This window comes from Fringilla coelebs (genome assembly GCF_963513975.1).
Source record: "Fringilla coelebs genome assembly, chromosome: 32".
NCBI lineage: Eukaryota > Metazoa > Chordata > Aves > Passeriformes > Fringillidae > Fringilla > Fringilla coelebs.
In genome coordinates, this window is record NC_140058.1 from 654,786 (window position 1) to 674,396 (window position 19,611).

A 19,611-nucleotide genomic window follows, 5' to 3' on the forward strand; every position below is an offset into this window, starting at 1 on the left:
CCCTTGGGGAACCTTGGGGACACTTGGTGGCACTCAATGACCCTTGAGGACACTCCATGACATCCTGTGACCCTTGGGGACACTCAATGACCCTTGGTGACCCTCGGTGACACTCGATGACATCCTGTGACCCTTGTGGACCCTTGTGGACACTTGGTGGCACTCAATGACCCTTGGGGACACTTGGGGACACTCAGTGACACTTGGTGGCACTCAATGACCCTTGGGGACACTTGGGGACACTCAGTGACACTTGGTGGCACTCAATGACCCTTGGGGACACTTGGGGACACTCAATGACACTTGGTGGCACTCAATGACCCTTGGTGGCACTCAATGACCCTTGGGGACACTCAATGACACTCGATGACACTCGCTGACATTTGGTGACACTTGGTGCCATTTGGTAACACCCGATGACATTTGGTGGCCCTTGGTGACATTTGATGACACTCTGGTGACCTTTGATGACACTCTGGTGGCCCTTGGTGACATTGGTGCCATCGGGTGTCCCTTGGTGTCCCTCAGACGGACACGGAGCCCTGCCGGAAGTCGCTGGGGCCGGGAGGGCGTTGACGAGGACGGGGTGGCCCTGGTGGCACTCGGGGACACTTGGGGACCCTTGGGGACACTCCATGACATTCTGTGACATTTGGGGATACTCGGGGACTCTCAGTGACCCTTGGGGACACTCAATGACACTCGATGGCACTCACTGACATTTGGGGACACTTGGTGGCACTCAATGACCTTTGGGGACACTTGATGACCCTTGGGGACACCCAATGACACTCGATGGCACTCAGTGACATTTGGGGACACTCAGGGACACTCTGTGTCCTTTGGTGACACTCAATGACCCTTGGGGACCCTCGGTGACACTCGATGACATCCTGTGACCCTTGTGGACCCTTGTGGACACTTGGTGGCACTCAATGACCCTTGGGGACACTTGGGGACACTCGGGGACCCTTGGGGACACTCAATGACACTCGATGACACTCGCTGACATTTGGTGACACTTGGTGACATTTGGTAACACCCGATGACATCTGGTGGCCCTTGGTGACATTTGATGACACTCTGGTGTCCCTTGGTGTCATTGAGTGTCCCTTGGTGTCCCTCAGACGCACACGCAGCCCTGCCGGAAGTCGCTGGGGCCCAGCAGGGCGTTGACGAGGACGGGGTGGCCCTGGTGGCACTCGGGGACACTCAGTGACATTCTGTAACCCTTGGTGACCCTTGGTGACCGCTGGGGACACTCAATGACACTCGGGGACACTCAATGACCCTTGGTGACTCTCGGTGACACTCGATGACATCCTGTGACCCTTGTGGACCCTTGTGGGACACTTGGTGGCACTCAATGACCCTTGGGGACACTTGGGGACACTCAGTGACCCTTGGAGACACTCAATGACCCTTGGGGACCCTCAGTGACCCTTGGGGACACCCAATGACACTCGATGACACTCGCTGACATTTGGTGACACTTGGTGACATTTGGTAACACCCGATGACATTTGGTGGCCCTTGGTGACATTTGATGACACACTGGTGACCTTTGATGACACTCTGGTGGCCCTTGGTGACATTGGTGCCATCTGGTGTCCCTTGGTGTCCCTCAGACGCACACGCAGCCCTGCCGGAAGTCGCTGGGGCCGGGAGGGCGTTGACGAGGACGGGGTGGCCCTGGTGGCACTCGGGGACACTTGGGGACCCTTGGGGACACTCAGTGACATTCTGTGACCCTTGGGGACACTCAATGACCCTTGGGGACCCTCAGTGACACTCGATGACATCCTGTGACCCTTGTGGACCCTTGTGGCCACTTGGTGGCACTCAATGACCCTTGGGGACACTCAATGACACTCGATGACACTTGCTGACATTTGGTGACACTTGGTGACATTTGGTAACACCCGATGACATTTGGTGGCCCTTGGTGACATTTGATGACACTCTGGTGACCTTTGATGACACTCTGGTGGCCCTTGGTGACATCGGGTGTCCCTTGGTGTCCCTTGGTGTCCCTCAGACGGACACGCAGCCCTGCCGGAAGTCGCTGGGGCCGGGAGGGCGTTGACGAGGACGGGGTGGCCCTGGTGGCACTTGGGGACACTCAATGACATTCTGTGACCCTTGGGGACACTTGGGGACACTCAGTGAGCCTTGGGGACCTTTGGGGACACTCAGTAACCCTTGGGAACAGTCTATGACATTCTGTGACCCTTGGGGACACTTGGGGACCCTTGGGGACACTCAATGACACTCGATGACATCCTGTGACCCTTGGGGACACTCAATGACCCTTGGTGACCCTTGGGGACACTCAATGACCCTTGGTGACCCTCGGTGACACTCGATGACATCCTGTGACCCTTGTGGACCCTTGTGGACACTTGGTGGCACTCAATGACCCTTGGGGACACTTGGGGACACTCAGTGACACTTGGTGGCACTCAATGACACTTGGGGACACTCAATGACCCTTGGGGACCCTCAGTGACCCTTGGGGACACCCAATGACACTCGATGACACTTGCTGACATTTGGTGACACTTGGTGACATTTGGTAACACCCGATGACATTTGGTGGCCCTTGGTGACATTTGATGACACTCTGGTGACCTTTGATGACACTCTGGTGGCCCTTGGTGACCTTTGGTGTCCCTGGTGTCCCTTGGTGTCCCCGGTGTCCCTCAGACGGACACGGAGCCCTGCCGGAAGTCGCTGGGGCCCAGCAGGGCGTTGACGAGGACGGGGTGGCCCTGGTGACACTCGGCCTGCGCCGCCCTCAGCACGGCCACCACCCTGTCCTCGATGTCCCCTCCCTTGTCCCCTTCCTTGTCCCCGGCGCTGTCCAGGAGGAACCCTCGGCCGCCCAGCGCCGCCACCGCCAGGTGGTAATCTGGGGACACACGGTGGCACTGTCACCAGGGGTGGCACTGTCACCAGGGGTGGCGCTGTCACCAGGGGGGGTGGCACTGTCACCTCAGGGGTGGCACTGTCACCAGGGGGGGTGGCACTGTCAGCAGGGGGTGGCATTGTCACCAGGGATGGCATGGGGACAGGGGGTGGCACTGTCACTGCTGGGGGTGGCATTGTCACCATGGGGACAGGGGGTGGCACTGTCACTGCTGGGGGTGGCATTGTCACCATGGGGACAGGGGGTGGCACTGTCACTGCTGGGGGTGGCATTGTCACCAGGGGTGGGCAGGGGACACGGGATGGCATTGTCATCTCAGGGGGTGGCATTGTCACCAGGGGGACAGGGAGGTGGTCCCTAAGTGGTCAGTGGGTCACTCAGTGGTCACTCAGTGGTCAGTGGTCACTCAGTGGTCACTCAGTGGTCAGTTGGTCAGTGGTCACTCAGTGGTCAGTGGTCACTCAATGGTCAGTTGGTCAGTTGGTCACTCAGTGGTCAGTTGGTCAGTGGTCACTCAGTGGTCACTCAGTGGTCAGTTGGTCAGTGGTCACTCAGTGGTCACTCAGTGGTCAGTTGGTCAGTGGTCACTCAGTGGTCACTCAGTGGTCCCTCAGTGGTCACTCAGTGGTCAGTGGTCAGTGGTCACTCAGTGGTCACTCAGTGGTCCCTCAGTGGTCACTCAGTGGTCAGTGGTCAGTGGTCACTCAGTGGTCACTCAGTGGTCAGTTGGTCACTCAGTGGTCAGTGGTCACTCAGTGGTCAGTTGGTCACTCAGTGGTCAGTTGGTCAGTTGGTCACTCACCGCTGTAGCTGAGGCCGCAGCCCACGGCGCTGCCCAGCAGGGGGAGCTGCTGTCCCCAGGCTATGGGTCAGTGGTCACTCAGTGGTCACTCAGTGGTCACTCAGTGGTCAGTGGTCACTCAGTGGTCAGTGGTCAGTTGGTCAGTTGGTCAGTTGGTCACTCACCGCTGTAGCTGAGGCCGCAGCCCACGGCGCTGCCCAGCAGGGGGAGCTGCTGTCCCCAGGCTATGGGTCAGTGGTCACTCAGTGGTCAGTTGGTCAGTTGGTCAGTTGGTCAGTGGTCAGTTGGTCACTCAGTGGTCACTCAGTGGTCAGTTGGTCACTCAGTGGTCACTCAGTGGTCACTCAGTGGTCAGTTGGTCACTCAGTGGTCACTCAGTGGTCACTCACCGCTGTAGCTGAGGCCGCAGCCCACGGCGCTGCCCAGCAGGGGGAGCTGCTCGCGGCTGATCTGGGTCCAGCCGGCGTCGTTGCCAACGAGGGCGATGACCGGGACCTGGGGACAGACGGACAGACGGACAGAGTGACACAGCTGGGACAGACGGACAGAGGGACACAGGGACCTGGGGACAGACGGACAGAGTGACACAGGGACAGACGGACAGAGGGACACAGGGACCTGGGGACAGACGGACAGACGGACACAGCTGGGACAGAGGGACAGACGGACAGAGTGACACAGGGACCTGGGGACAGACGGACAGACGGACAGAGCTGGGACAGAGGGACAGAGTGACACAGGGACCTGGGGACAGACGGACAGACGGACAGAGTGACACAGGGACCTGGGGACAGACGGACAGATGGACAGAGTGACACAGGGACAGACGGACAGACGGACAGAGTGACAGAGTGACACAGTGACAATGACACGGTGACAGTGACAATGACAGTGACACGGTGACAATGACAGTGACACGGTGGCAGTGACAATGACAGTGACACAATGACACAGTGGCAGTGACAGTGACACAGTGACAGTGACACAGTGACAGTGACACAGTGGCAGTGGCAGTGACACGGTGACAATGACAATGACAGTGACACAGTGATGGTGGCAGTGACAGTGACACGGTGGCAGTGACAGTGACACGGTGACACGGTGACAGTGACAATGACACGGTGGCAGTGACACGGTGACAATGACAATGACAGTGACAGTGACAATGACTCGGTGGCAGTGACCTTGTGGCGCACGAAGGTGTCGAACTCCATCAGGCTGTAGCCCAGGGAGCCGTCCCCGAACAGCACCCACACCTGGGAGAGTCACCGGTGTCACCAGTGTCACCAGTGTCACCAAGTGTCACCCAGCGTCACTGAGTGTCACCAGTGTCACCAAGTGTCACCAGTGTCACCAGTGTCACCAGTGTCACCCAGTGTCACCAAGTGTCACTCAGTGTCACCAGTGTCACCAGTGTCACCAGTGTCACCCAGTGTCACCAAGTGTCACTCAGTGTCACCCAGTGTCACCCGGTGTCACCCAGTGTCACCCAGTGTCACCCAGCGTCACTAAGTGTCACCCAGTGTCACCCGGTGTCACCAAGCGTCACCCAGTGTCACCCGGTGTCACCCAGTGTCACCCAGTGTCACCAAGTCTCACCCAGTGTCACCCGTGGGTGGCCCTGGGGACCCCCTGGCCCCTGCGATGTCCCCAGTGTCCCCCTCCCCTCCACACCCCCCATCCCCAATGTCCCCAGTGTCCCCATTGTCCCCATGTCCCCATTCCTCCCATCCCCAATGTCCCCGATGTCCCCACCCCCTCAATGTCCCCACCCCCTCAATGTCCCCATCCCCTCAATGTCCCCATGCCCCCCCACTGTCCCCAATGTGCCCCCACTGTCCCCGTGTCCCCCTCGTGTCCCCCAATGTCCCCCCGCTGTCTCCCCTGTGTCCCCAGGTGTCCCCCCAGTATCCCCCTGAGTCCCCCCCCGTGTCCCAGTGTCCCCCCCCTGTCCCCAGGTGTCCCCCAGGTGTCCCTCCTCGTGTCCCCAGTGTCCCCCCCAGTGTCCCCCCCCGTCCCCGTGTCCCCCCACTGTCCCAGTGTCCCCCCATGTCCCCCCCTGCTGTCCCCATGTCCCCCCCATGTCCCCCCCAGTATCCCATGTCCCCCCCGTGTCCCTCCCTGCTGTCCCCGTATCCCCCCACAGTGTCCCCCCCCCTCCCAGTGTCCCCCCCAGTGTCCCCAGGTGTTCCTCCCGTGTCCCCCCCGTGTCTCCCCCGGCCCCGTGTCCCCCCGCTGTCCCCGTGTCCCCCCAGTGTCCCCCCCAGTGTCCCCGGTGTCACCTCGGCCTCGGGCCGGCAGAGTTTGGCCCCGAGCGCGAATCCTCCGCCCACGCCCAGCGTGCCAAAGGGACCTGAGGGGACACGGGGACAGCGGGGACATTGGGGACAGCACTGGGGACAGCAGGGACAGCACTGGGACAGCAGGGACAGCAGGGACAGCAGGGACAGCAGGGACATTGGGGACAGCAGGGACAGCAGGGTCAGCAGGGACATTGGGGACAGCAGGGACACTGGGGACAGCAGGGACAGCAGGGACAGCACTGGGGACAGCAGGGACATTGGGGACAGGTGGGGACAGCGGGGACATCAGGGACATTGGGGACAGCAGGGACAGCAGGGACATTGGGGACGGCAGGGACATTGGGGACAGCAGGGACATTGGGGACAGCAGGGACATTGGGGACAGCAGGGACAGCACTGGGGACAGCAGGGACATTGGGGACATTGGGGACAGCAGGGACATTGGGGACAGCAGGGACATTGGGGACAGCAGGGACAGCACTGGGGACAGCAGGGACATTGGGGACATTGGGGACATTGGGGACATCAGGGGACAGCAGGGACAGCACTGGGGACACAGGGAACACCAGGGACAGCTGGGACATGTGGGGACATCAGTGCCACCACCGGGGACACAGGGCACACAGGGGACAGCAGTGCCACCACACTGGGGACAGAGGGGACACAGAGGACAGCAGTGCCACCACACTGGGGACAGAGGGGACCTGAGGGGACACTGGGGACATCAGTGCCACTGCCACTGGGGACCGTGGGGACCTGAGGGGGACATCAGTGCCACCGCCACTGCCACCACACCGGGGACAGTGGGGACACACGGGGACATGAGGGGACACTGGGGACACCAGTGCCACTGCCACAGGGGACAGCTGGGACAGTGGGGACACGAGGGGACAATGAGGGGACATCAGTGCCACCAAAGCAGGGACAGCACCAGGGACAGCTGGGTGTCCCCTGGGTGTCCCCTGGGTGTCCCCTGGGTGTCCCCACTTGTCCCCACATGGTCTGGCCATGTCCCCTCCCTGTCCCTTCCATGTCCTGTGTCCCCTCCTTGTCCCCTGGCAGGGGTGGCCATGTCCCCAGTGTCTCCAGTGTCCCCTCAATGTCCCCAATGTCCCCAATGTCCCCAATGTCCCCACTGTCCCCACTGTCCCCAATGTCCCCACTGTCCCCAATGTCCCTACCCGGGTCCAGCCACCCCCGGGGCCGGCGGGGCCACACGCTGTACGCCGCTGTCCCCAATGTCCCCACTGTCCCCAATGTCCCCAGTGTCCCCAGTGTCCCCAATGTCCCCAATGTCCCCAATGTCCCCAGTGTCCCCAGTGTCCCCAATGTCCCCAATGTCCCCACTGTCCCCAGTGTCCCCAATGTCCCCTCAGTGTCCCCAGTGTCCCCTACCCGGGTCCAGCCACCCCCGGGGCCGCCGTGCCCACACGCTGTACGCCGCTGTCCCCACTGTCCCCAATGTCCCCAATGTCCCCAATGTCCCCAATGTCCCCTCAGTGTCCCCAATGTCCCTACCCGGGTCCAGCCAGCCCCGCGGCCGCCGTGGCCACACGCTGTACGCCGCTGTCCCCAATGTCCCCAATGTCCCCAGTGTCCCCTCAGTGTCCCCAATGTCCCCAGTGTCCCCAATGTCCCCAATGTCCCCAGTGTCCCCAATGTCCCCAATGTCCCCAGTGTCCCCAATGTCCCCAATGTCCCCAATGTCCCCAATGTCCCCAATGTCCCCAATGTCCCCAATGTCCCTACCCGGGTCCAGCCAGCCCCGTGGCCGCCGTGCCCACACGCTGTACGCCGCTGTCCCCACGAAGTCGCCTCCGTCGGCCACCAGGAGGCTCTCGGGGGGCAGGACCCGGTCCAGGCTCTGCAGCAGCGCCAGCGGGTTCAGGTGACACGGAGGGGACACCGCGGCCTTGGCCCTAAGGGGGACACCGGGTCAGGGGGGGCTGACCCCAAAAATGCCGAACTGGGGGGGGATGAACACAACAATGGGGGGGAATGAACCCAAAAATCCCAAACTGGGGGGGTCTGAACCCAAAAATCCCGAACTGGGGGGGTTTGAACCCAAAAATCCCCCAAAAAATCCAAAAAAAGGGGAATGGACCCAAAAATCCTCCAAAAAATCCCAAAAAAAGGGGAATAGACCCAAAAATCCTCCAAAAATCCCCCAAAAAGGGGAATTACCCCAAAAACACCAAACTGGATGGGGGTCTGAACCCAAAAATCCCAAACTGGATGGGGGTCTGAACCCAAAAATCCCAAATTGGGGGGTCTGAACCCAAAAATCCCCAAAAAAATCCCAAAAAAAGGGGAATGGACAAAACCCCCCCCAAAAAAATCCCCAAAAAGGGGAATTACCCCAAAAACACCAAACTGAGGGGGGTCTGACCCCAAAAATCCCGAAATTGGGGGGATGAACCCCTATTTTTCGGTAATTCCCCCCAAAAAGAGGGGAATTACCCCAAAAACCCCAAATTGAGAAGGGTCTGAACCCAAAAATCCCCCAAAAATTAAAAAAAAGGGGAATGAACCCAAAAATCCCACAAAAAAGGGGAATGAACCCAAAAATCCTAAATGGGGAGGGTCTGACCCTAAAAATCCCAAATAAAGGGGAATGAACCCAAAAATCCCAAACTGGGGGGGAATGAACCCAAAAATCCCCAAAAAATCCCCCAAAAAAGGGGAACAGACCCAAAAATCCCCCAAAAATCCCCAAAAAAAGGGGAATGACCCCAAAAACTCCAAACTGGGGGGGTCTGAACCCAAAAATCCCCAAAAAATCCCCCCCAAAAAGGGGAATGACCCCAAAAACCCCAAACTGGGGGCGGTCAAACATCAAAAATCCCAAATTGAGGGGGTCTGACCCCAAAAATGCCCCAAAATGCCCCAAAACTGCCCCAGTGCGGGGGGTGTGACCCCAAAACCCCAAAGCCCCCCCGGAGCGGTGGGGGAGGGGCTGCGGTGGCCCCAAAGCTGGGAAGGGATCCCCCAAATGTCCCTCCCTGTCCCCACCCCCCCCCTGTGTCCCCTCCCTGTCCCCACCTTGTCACCTCCCCTGTCCCCTGTCCCCTCCCTGTCCCCTCCTGTCCCCACCTCGTCCCTGTCCCCTCCTGTCCCTGTCCCCACCTCATCCCCTCCCTGTCCCTACCTTGTCCCCATCCCTGTCCCCTCCCCTGTCCCCATCCCTGTCCCCGCTGTCCCTGTCCCCATGACCCCATGTCCCCAGTGTCCCTGTGTCCCTGCTGTCCCCTCTGTCCCCATTCCTGTCCCCTCTGTCCCCATCCCCGTCCCTGTCCCCATTCCTGTCCCCTCTGTCCCCATCCCCGTCCCTGTCCCCATCCCTGTCCCCTCTGTCCCCATCCCTGTCCCCATCTCTGTCCCTGTGTCCCCTCACTGGTTCTGCTGCTCCCTGTCCCTGTCACCTGTGTCCCTGTCCCCACTGTCCCCATGTCCCCACTGCCCCCTCACCGGTTCTGCCGCTCCCTGTCCCCGTGTCCCCATGTCCCCGTGTCCCCTCTGTCCCCGTGTCCCCATGTCCCTGTGTCCCCTCACCAGTTCTGCCGCTCCCTGTCCCCGTGTCCCCTTGTCCCCGTGTCCCCTCTGTCCCCAGTGCCCCCATGTCCCCCCGTGTCCCCTCACCAGTTCTGCCGTTTCCTGTCCCCATCCCTGTCCCAGTGTCCCCGTGTCCCCATGTCCCTGTGTCCCCATGTCCCCGTGTCCCCATGTCCCCTCTGTCCCCGTGTCCCCCCCCATGTCCCTGTACCGGTTCTGCCGCTCCTTCTCGCTCTCCCCCTCCCTGTCCCCATGTCCCTGTGTCCCCTCACCAGTTCTGCTGTTTCCTGTCCCCATCCCTGTCCCCAGTGTCCCCGTGTCCCCCGTGTCCCCATGTCCCCAGTGTCCCCGTGTCCCCCCCATGTCCCTGTGTCCCCGTACCGGTTCTGCCGCTCCTTTTCGCTCCCCCCCTCCCTGTCCCAGTGTCCCCATGTCCCCTCTGTCCGTCTGTCCGTCTGTCCCCATGTCCGTCTGTCCGTCTGTCCCCGTACCGGTTCTGCCGCTCCTTCTCGCTCTCCCCCTCCCTGTCCCCGTGTCCCCATGTCCCCTCTGTCCGTCTGTCCGTCTGTCCCCGTACCGGTTCTGCCGCTCCTTCTCGCTCTCCGCCTCCCTGTCCCAGTGTCCCCATGTCCCCAGTGTCCCCATGTCCCCGTGTCCGTCTGTCCGTCTGTCCCCGTACCGGTTCTGCCGCTCCTTCTCGCTCTCGGCCTCCCGCAGCTGCTGCAGCCACTCCTGGGGACAGGAGAACCCCGGCAGGCTCCGGGCCAGCGCCACCACCAGGGACGCGGGGTCACCTGCGGGACACAGTGTCACCAGGGACACAGAGGGACACCAGGGACACCAAAGGGACACCAGGGACACCAAAGGGACACCAGGGACACCAAAGGGACACCAGGGACACCAGGGACGCGGGGTCACCTGCGGGACACAGAGTGTCACCAGGGACACCAGGGACACCACCAGGGACACCAGGGACACCAGGGACACAGGGTGTCACCAGGGACACCAAAGGGACACCAGGGACACAGATTGTCACCAGGGACCCCAGAGTGTCACCAGGGACACCAAAGGGACACCGGGGATCCCAGGGTGTCACCAGGGACCCCAAACCAGCTCAGTTCCACCCCAAACTGCCTCGTTCTGACCCAAAACCGGTTCAATCCGACCCCAAACCGGTTCATTCCAACCCCAAACCGGTTCATTTGCGCCCCTCACCGTGCATGGCCAGCCGGGGCGTCCAGAAGATGTCGGGTCGCGGTTTGACCCAGAATTGCCTCATTTTAACCCCAAACCGGTTCAATCCGACTCCAAACCGGTTCAATCCAACCCCAAACCGGTTCATTTCTGTCCCTCACCCTGCATGGCCAGCCGGGGCGTCCAGAACACGTCCGAGTTGCGGTTTAACCCCAAAACCGCCTCATTTTAACCCCAAACCGCCTCATTCCGACCCCAAACCGGTTCAATCCCACCCCAAACCGGTTCAATCCCACCCCAAACCGGTTCAATCCCACCCCAAACCGGTTCAATCCGACCCCAAACCGGTTCATTTGTGTCCCCCACTGACCCTGCATTTCCATAGAAGTCGGTATTCCGCATCTGCTGGGCCCGGTTGCGCTTTGACCCAAAACCGCCTCATTTCAACCCCAAAACTGCCTCAATCTGCCCCAAACTGGTTCAATCCGACCCCAAACCGGTTCAATCCGACCCCAAACCGGTTGAATCCGACGCCAAACTGGTTCAATCTGACCACAAACCGGTTCAATCCGACCCCAAACCGGTTCAATCTGAACCCAAACTGGTTCAATCTGACCCCAAACCGGTTCAATCCGACCCCAAACCGGTTCAATCTGAACCCAAACTGGTTCAATCTGACCCCAAACCGCCTCATTCCGACCCCAAACCGGTTCAATCCGACCCCAAACCGGTTCAATCCGACCCCAAACCGGTTCATTCCAACCCCAAACCGGTTCAATCCGACCCCAAACCGGTTCAATCCGACCCCAAACCGGTTCATTTGTGCCCCTCACCCTGCACGGCCAGCCGGGGTGTCCAGAACACGTCCGAGTTGCGCAGCAGCTGCTCCCGGTCGCGGTTCACGGCCACCACGGCGGCGCCGCGGCCGAAGAGGCGCCCGTAGGACAGACGGAAATCGCAGACGGTGCCTTTGGGGGGGGAGGGGACGCTCAGGAGGGGACAGGTGACACCTGGGGGGGTGGGGGTGGGGGTGGGGTGGGGGCGGTACCTGCCAGCAGCACCAGGTCGGCGCGGCGCAGCGCGTCCCGCCGGTTGTGCCGCAGCAGCAGGGGGACACTCGGGGGGCAGCAGCCCCCGCGCCGCCCCCCCCAGGTAGCAGGGGACACCCAGGGACTGCAGCGCCGCCCTGGGGACACACGGGGACAGGGGCACGGCTGGGGACAGGCTGGCACGGGTTGGGCACCGGGCCGGATGGGTCTGGCACCGGGCTGGCTCGGTTTGGCCCCAAACTGGCTCGGTTTGGACCCAAACTGGCTTGGTTTGGCCCCAAAATGTCTCCATTTGGCCCCAAACTGGTTTGATTTGCCCCCAAACTGGCTCGGTTTGGCTCCAAACTGGCTCGGTTTGGCTCCAAACTGGTTTGATTTGCCCCCAAACTGGCTCGGGTTGGGCACGGGCTGGCACAGTTTGGCCCCAAATTGGCTCGGTTTGGCCCCAAACTGGTTTGATTTGGTCCCAAAAACTGGCTCAGTTTGGACCCAAAACCGTCTCCATCCAGACCCCAGAACTGGCTCACTTTGGCCCCAGACTGGCTCGGTTTGGGCCCAGGCTGGCTCGGTTTGGGCCCAAATTGGCTCACTTTGGCCCCAAACTGGTTAGATTTGCTACCAGACTGGCTCGGTTTGGCCCCAAACTGGTTTGATTTGCCCCCAAACTGGCTCGGTTTGGCTCCAAACTGGTTTGATTTGCCCCCAAACTGGCTCGGGTTGGGCATGGGCTGGCACAGTTTGGCCCCAAACTGGCTCACTTTGGACCCAAACTGGTTTGATTTGGTCCCAGAACTAGCTCAGTTTGGACCCAAACCAGCTCCATCCAGACCCCAGAACTGGCTCAGTTTGGCCCCAGACTGGCTCGGTTTGGGCCCAGGCTGGCTCAGTTTGACCCCAAAACTGGCTCGGTTTAGTCCCAAACTGGCTCGGTTTGGCCCCAGAACTGGCTCACTTTGGCCCCAAACTGGTTCGGTTTGGTCCCAAAACTGGTTTGGTTTGGCCCCAGACTGGCTCGGTTTCGCCCCAAACTGGTTTGATTTGCCCCCAAACTGGCTCGGTTTGGTCCCAGACTGGTTTGATTTGCCCCCAAACTGGCTTGGTTTGGGCCCAAACTGGTTAGATTTGGTCCCAGAACTGGCTCAGTTTGGCCCCAAACTGGTTTGATTTCCTCCCAGAACTGGCTCGGTTTGGCCCCAAACTGGCTCCGTTTGGGCCCGGGCTGGCTCGGGTTGGGCACGGGCTGGCTCAGGTTGACCCCAAATTGGCTCACTTTGGCCCCAAACTGGCTCGGTTTGGCCCCAAACTGGCTCAGTGTGGTCCCAAACTGGCTCAGTTTGGTCCCAAACTGGCTCGGTTTGGCACCAAACTGGCTCGGTTTGGGCCCAAACTGGTTTGATTTGGTCCCAAAACTGGCTTGGTTTGGGCCCAGGCTGGCTCGGTTTGGCCCCAAAGTGGCTCAATTTGGCCCCAAAAATGGCTCAATCCAGATCCCAGACCGGCTCAGTTTGGCCTCAGGCTGACTCCATCCAGAGCCCAAACTGGTTTGATTTGGTCCCAAACTGGTTTGATTTGGTCCCAAACTGGCTCGGGTTGGGCACAGGCTGGCTTGGTTTGGCACCAAACAGGCTCGGTTTGGCCTCAAACTGGCTCGGTTTGGCACCAAACTGGTTTGATTTGCTCCCAGACTGGCTTGGTTTGGTCCCAGACTGGTTCAGTTTGACCCCAAACTAGTTTGATTTGATCCAAACTGGCTCGGTCTGGCCCCAAACTGGCTCGGTCTGGCCCCAAACTGGCTCGGTTTGGGCCCAGACTGGCTCGGGTTGGCCCCAACCTGACTCCATCCAGACCCCAGAAATGGCTCGGTTTAGTCCCAGACTGGCTCGGTTTGGCCCCAAACTGGCTCAGTTTGGTCCCAGACTGGCTTGGTTTAGTCCCACACTGGCTCAGTTTGGTCCCAAACTGGCTTGGTTTGGCCCCAGAACTGGCTCAGTTTGGCCCCAAACTGGCTTGGGTTGGGCACGGGCCGGACGGGTTTGGCACCGGGCTGCCTTGGGTTTGGCACCCGGCTGGCTCGGGTTGGGCCCAAACTGGCTCAGTTTGGCCCCAAACTGGTTAGATTTGGTCCCAGAACTGGCTCAGTTTGGTCCCAAACTGACTCGGTTTGGGCCCGGGCTGGCACGGGTCTGGGCACGGGCTGGGATGGGGCTGGGAACGGGCTGGACCGGGTTGGGCACGGGGTGGGATGGGGCTGGGACGGGTCTGGGCACGGGCTGGCTCGGGTTGGCCCCAAATTGGCTCACTTTGGCCCCAAACTGGTTTGATTTGCTCCCAGACTGGCTCGGTTTGATCCCAGGCTGGCTCGGGTTGGCCCCAGAGTGACTCAGTTGGGACCCCAGTCCCTCCCAGTCCCATCCCAGTCCCATCCCAGTCCATCCCAGTTTGATCCCAGTATCTCCCAGTCCCATCCCAGTCCCATCCCAGTCCCATCCCAGTCCCTCTCAGTATGTCCAGTCCCTCCCAGTTCCCCCAGTTTGATCCCAATCCCATCCCAGTCCATCCCAGTCCCATCCCAGTCCATCCCACTCCATCCCACTCCATTCCCAGTCCCATCCTCGTCCCCCCCAGTCCCATCCCAGTCCATCCCAGTCCCTCCAGTCCCTCCCAGTCCCATCCCAGTCCCATCCCAGTCCCTCCCAGTTTCCCCCAGTTTGATCCCAGTCCCTCCCAGTCCCTCCCAGTCCCTCCCAGTCCCCCAGTCCCTCCCAGTCCCTCCCAGTCCCTCCCAGTCCCTCCCAGTCCCTCCCAGTTTATCCCAGTCCCCCCAGTCTCACCGCAGCTCCTCGGCGGGCGTTGGGGGCAGCAGGGCCTGGCTGCCCACGAGCACCAGCGGCCGCTGAGCCCGGCTTAAGAGCTCCGAGCAGAGCTGGACCTGGGCAGGCCGGGATTAACCCAGATGGGCCGGGATTAACCCAAAACAGGGAGGGATTAACCCCAAATCACCGGGATTAACCCCAAATGGCCGGGATTAACCCCAAATCACCGGGATTAACCCCAAATGGGCCGGGATTAACCCAAAATCACCGGGATTAACCCCAAATCACCGGGATTAACCCCAAAATCACCGGGATTAACCCCAAATCACCGGGATTAACCCAAAACAGGGAGGGATTAACCCCAAATGGGCCGGGATTAACCCCAAAATCACCGGGATTAACCCAAAATCACCGGGATTAACCCCAAAATCACCGGGATTAACCCCAAATCACCGGGATTAACCCAAACGGGCCGGGATTAACCCAAAACAGGGAGGATTAACCCCAAAATCACCGGGATTAACCCAAAATCACCGGGATTAACCCCAAATGGGCCGGGATTAACCCCAAATGGGCCGGGACTAACCCCAAATGGGCCGGGATTAACCCCAAATGGGCCGGGATTAACCCCAAAATCACCGGGATTAACCCCAAAATCACCGGGATTAACCCCAAAATCACCGGGATTAACCCCAAAATCACCGGGATTAACCCAAAACAGGGAGGGATTAACCCCAAATCACCGGGATTAACCCAAAACAGAGCCGGGATTAACCCCAAATCACCGGGATTAACCCCAAAATCACCGGGATTAACCCAAAATCACCGGGATTAACCCAAATGGGCCGGGATTAACCCAAAATCACCGGGATTAACCCCAAAATCACCGGGATTAACCCCAAATCACCGGGATTAACCCAAATGGGCCGGGATTAACCCCAAAATCACCGGGATTAACCCCAAAATCACCGGGATTAACCCCAAATGGGCCAGGATTAACCCCAAACCCGGGACTAACCCCTCAGGCAGGCTCAGCCCCAGCGGGTTTTGGGGCCGTTTTTGGGGTTTTTGGGGGCCGTTTTTAGGGTCTCACCTCCCTGGGTGTGGCTCGGGGCAGGCTCAGCCCCAGCGGGTTTTGGGGTTGTTTTAGGGTTTTTTGGGGCCGTTTTTAGGGTTTTTCTCTCACCTCCCTGGGGGATGCCCTGGGCAGGCTCAGCCCCAGTGGGTTTTTTGGGCCTATTTGGGGTTTTTGGGGCCGTTTTTAGGGTTTCTCTCTCACCTCCCTGGGGGATGCCCTGGGCAGGCTCAGCCCCAGCGGGTTTTGGGGCCGTTTTGGGGTTATTTTGGGGTTTTGGGGTCATTTTGGGGTTTTTGGGGCCGTTTTTAGGGTCTCACCTCCCTGGGGGATGCTCGGGGCAGGCTCAGCCCCAGCGGGTTTTGGGGCTGTTTTGGGGTTATTTTGGGGTTATTTTGGGGTTTTTTAGCCCTTTTAGGGTTTTTCTCACCTCCCTGGGGGATGCCCTGGGCAGGCTCAGCCCCAGCGGGTTTTGGGGCCGTTTTTGGGGTTATTTTGGGGTTATTTTGGGGTTTTTAGGGTTTTTCTCTCACCTCCGGGGGGATGCCCTGGGCAGGCTCAGCCCCAGCGGGTTTTGGGGCCATTTTAGGGTTTTTTGGGGCCCTTTTGGGGTTTTTAGGGTCTCACCTCCCTGGGGGATGCCCTGGGCAGGCTCAGCCCTTTTGGGGTTTTGGGGCCCTTTTGGGGTTTTTGGGGCCGTTTTTAGGGTTTTTCTCTCACCTCCCTGGGGTTTTTTTGGGCCCATTTGGGGTTTTTTGGCCCCTTTTGGGGTTTTTGGCCCTTTTGGGGTTTTGGGGGCCGTTTTTAGGGTCTCTCACCTCCCTGGGGGATGCTCGGGGCAGGCTCAGCCCCAGCGGGTTTTGGGGCCGTTTTTGGGGTTTTTGGGGCCGTTTTTAGGGTCTCACCTCCCGGGGGGATGCCCTGGGCAGGCTCAGCCCCAGCGGGTTTTGGGGTTTTTGGGGTTATTTTGGGGTTTTTGGGGCCGTTTTTAGGGTCTCACCTCCCTTTGGATGCCCGGGGCAGGCTCAGCCCCAGCGGGTTCAGCTCCCGCGGTTCCCAGGCGCCCGCGAACAGATCCAGCACGTACTGGGACAGGTACCTGCAAATTTGGGGGTTTTATGGGGTTTGTATGGGGTTTTATGGGGTTTGGGGTTTTTGTAAGGTTTTTGTGGGGTTTGGGGGTTTTTTTAGGGGGTTTTGGGTTTTTTGGGGGTTTTTTGGGGGGTTTTTTGGGGGGTTTTTTGGGGTTTTGGGGAATTTTGGAGGTTTTTCTGGGCTTTTTCTGGTTGGGTTTTTGGAGTTTTGGGGTTTTTTATGGGGTCTGGGGTTTTTATGGGGTTTTTATGGGATTTTTATGGGGTTTTTATGGGGTTTTGGGGTTTTTTTGGGTTGGATTTTGGGGTTTTGGGGGGGTTTTGTGAGGGTTCTGGGGGTTTTTATGGGGTTTTCGTGGGGTTTTTATGGGGTTTTGGGGTTTTTTGGGGGGTTTTATGGGGTTTTTATGGGGTTTTTTTGAGGTTCTGAGGGTTTTAATGGGGTTTTTATGGATTTTTTAGGGGGGTTTTATGGGGGTTTTGGGGGTTTTTATGGGGTTTTTATGGGGTTTTTACAGGGCTTTTATGGGGCTTTTATGGGATTTTTATGGGGTTTTCATGGGGTTTTTATGGGGTTTTTATGGGGTTTTTATGGGGATTTTTATAGGGTTCGGGGTTTTTTATGGGGGTTTTTTGAGGGTTCTGGGGATTTTTATGGGTTTTTTATGGGGTTTTTTATGGGGTTTTTATGGGGTTTTTATGGGGTTTTGGGGTTTTTATGGGGTTTTTTGGGGGGGGTTGGGGGTTTTTATGGGGTTTTGGGGTTTTTATGGGGTGTTTATGGGGTTTTCAGAGGGTTTTTATGGGGTTTTTGGGTTTTTATGGGGTTTTGTGGTTTTTATGGGGTTTTTATGGGGTTTTATGGTTTTTATGGGATTTTTATGGGGGTTTTTATGGGTTTTGGGGTTTTTTGATGGGGTTTTGGGTTTTTTTTTGGGTGGGATTTTGGGGGTTTTGGGGGGGTTTTGTGAGGGTTCTGGGGTTTTTATGGGGTTTTGATGGGGTTTTGGGGTTTTTTATGGGGTTTTTTAATGGGGTTTTGGGGGTTTTTATGGGGTTTGGGGTTTTTATGGGGTTTTTAATGGGGTTTTGGGGTTTTTTTAAGGTTTTCTGGGGTTTTTATGGGGTTTTGGGGTTTTTATGGGGTTTTTATGGCATTTTTATGGCATTTTTATGGGGTTTTGGGTTTTTTTATGGGTTTTTTGGGGGGTTTTATGGGGTTTTTGGGTTTTTGGGGGGTTTTGGGGGGGTTTTGGGGGGTTTTTATGGGGGTTTTGGGGGTTTTATTGCGGTTTTTATGGGGGTTTTATGCGGTTTTTATGGGGTTTTTATGGGTTTTGAGTTTCTTTCAGTTGGGTTTTTGGCGGGGCTCCTGGGAGGTTTTTGGGGTTTTTATGGGGTTTTGAGGGTTTTTATGGGGGTTTTTATGGGGTTTTGGGTTTTTGATGGGGTTTTGATGGGGTTTTGATGGGGTATTTTATGGGTTTTGGGGTTTTTATGGGGTTTTTATGGGGTTTTTTATGGGGTTTGGGGTTTTTTATGGGGTTTTTATGGGGTTTTTATGGGTTTGGGGGTTTTTTAATGGTGTTTTGGGTTTTTGGGGTTTTTTGGGGGGTTTTTGGAGGCTTCTGGGGTTTTTATGGGGTTTTTACGGGGTTTTTAATGGGGTTTTTATGGGGTTTTTGTGGCTTTGGGGGTTTTTATAGGGGGTTTTGGGTTTTTGGGGGGTTTTTTGGGGGGTTTTTATGGGGGTTTTATGGGGGTTTTTACAGGGTTTTGTGGTTTTCATGGGGGTTTTATGGGGTTTTTATGGAGTTTTGGGGGTTTTTAGGGGGTTTTCATGGGGTTTTTTAATGGGTTTTTATGGGGTTTTTATGGGAGTTTTAATGAGGCTTTTATGGGGTTTTATGAGATTTTTATGGGGTTTTTATGGGGTTTTTAAGGGGTTTTGATGGGGTTTTTCATGGGGTTTTTATGGGGTTTTTATGGGTTTTTTTATGGGGTTTTGGGTTTTTTAATGGGGTTTTTAAGGGGTTTTTATGGGGTTTTGGGGTTTTTTTATGGGGTTTTGGGGTTTTTTTGGGTGGGATTTTGGGGGTTTTGGGGGGGGTTTTGGGGGGTTCTGGGGGTTTTTATGGGTTTTTATGGGGGTTTTTATGGGGTTTTTAATGGGTTTTGGGGTTTTTTAATAGGGTTTTCTGGGTTTTTATGGGGTTTTGGGGTTTCTATGGGGTTTTTAATGGGGTTTTTAGGGGTTTTTATGGGTTTTGGAGTTTTTATGGGGTTTTTATGGGGGTTTGATGGGGTTTTTATGGGGGTTTTGGGGTTTTTGGGGTTTTTATGGGGTTTTTATGGGGCTTTGGGGTTTTTATGGGATTTTGGGGTTTTTATGGGGTTTTTATGGGGCTTTGGTGTTTTTTGGGGGCATTTTTGGGGCTGTTTTGCAGTGGTTTTTGGGGGGATTTGGGGTTATTTTTGGGGTGTTTTGGGGGAGCTTTTTGGGGTATTTTTGGGGGATTTGGGGCTATTTGGGGCTATTATGGGGATGATTTTTGGGGTGTTTTTGGGGTGTTTGGGGGCATTTTTGGGGGGGATTTGGGGCTGTTTGGGGTTATTTTGGGGTTATTTTTTGGGGAGATTTGGGGTTCTTTTGGGGTTGTTTTGGGTGGTTTTGGGGTTATTTTGGGGTGTTTTAGGGGTGTTTTTGGGAGGGATTTGGGGTGTTTCTGGGGTTATTTTGGGTGTTTTTGGGGTGTTTCTGGGGTTATTTTGGGGTGGTTTTGGGGTGCTTTTTGGGGTT

The 19,611-nt window shown here is 57.5% G+C and overlaps 1 protein-coding gene across 1 annotated transcript in view; it reads right to left on the reverse strand.

Annotated features, from left to right (window-relative positions):
• Positions 1–2,572: 2,572 nt before the first annotated feature.
• The window catches only part of LOC311164388 (2-hydroxyacyl-CoA lyase 2-like), a gene marked incomplete at its 5' end in the record, with an annotated part of 18,163 nt that continues 1,124 nt past the window's right edge, over positions 2,573–19,611 (reverse strand). Inside the window, 11 exon segments of the mRNA XM_084223827.1 lie at positions 2,573–2,911; positions 4,121–4,226; positions 4,916–4,987; positions 6,014–6,084; positions 7,784–7,953; positions 10,266–10,380; positions 11,614–11,748; positions 11,829–11,892; positions 11,894–11,966; positions 14,661–14,758; positions 16,718–16,816. Of these exon segments, the coding sequence (XP_084079953.1) occupies positions 2,703–2,911; positions 4,121–4,226; positions 4,916–4,987; positions 6,014–6,084; positions 7,784–7,953; positions 10,266–10,380; positions 11,614–11,748; positions 11,829–11,892; positions 11,894–11,966; positions 14,661–14,758; positions 16,718–16,816 (1,212 nt within the window). The 3' untranslated portion in view covers positions 2,573–2,702.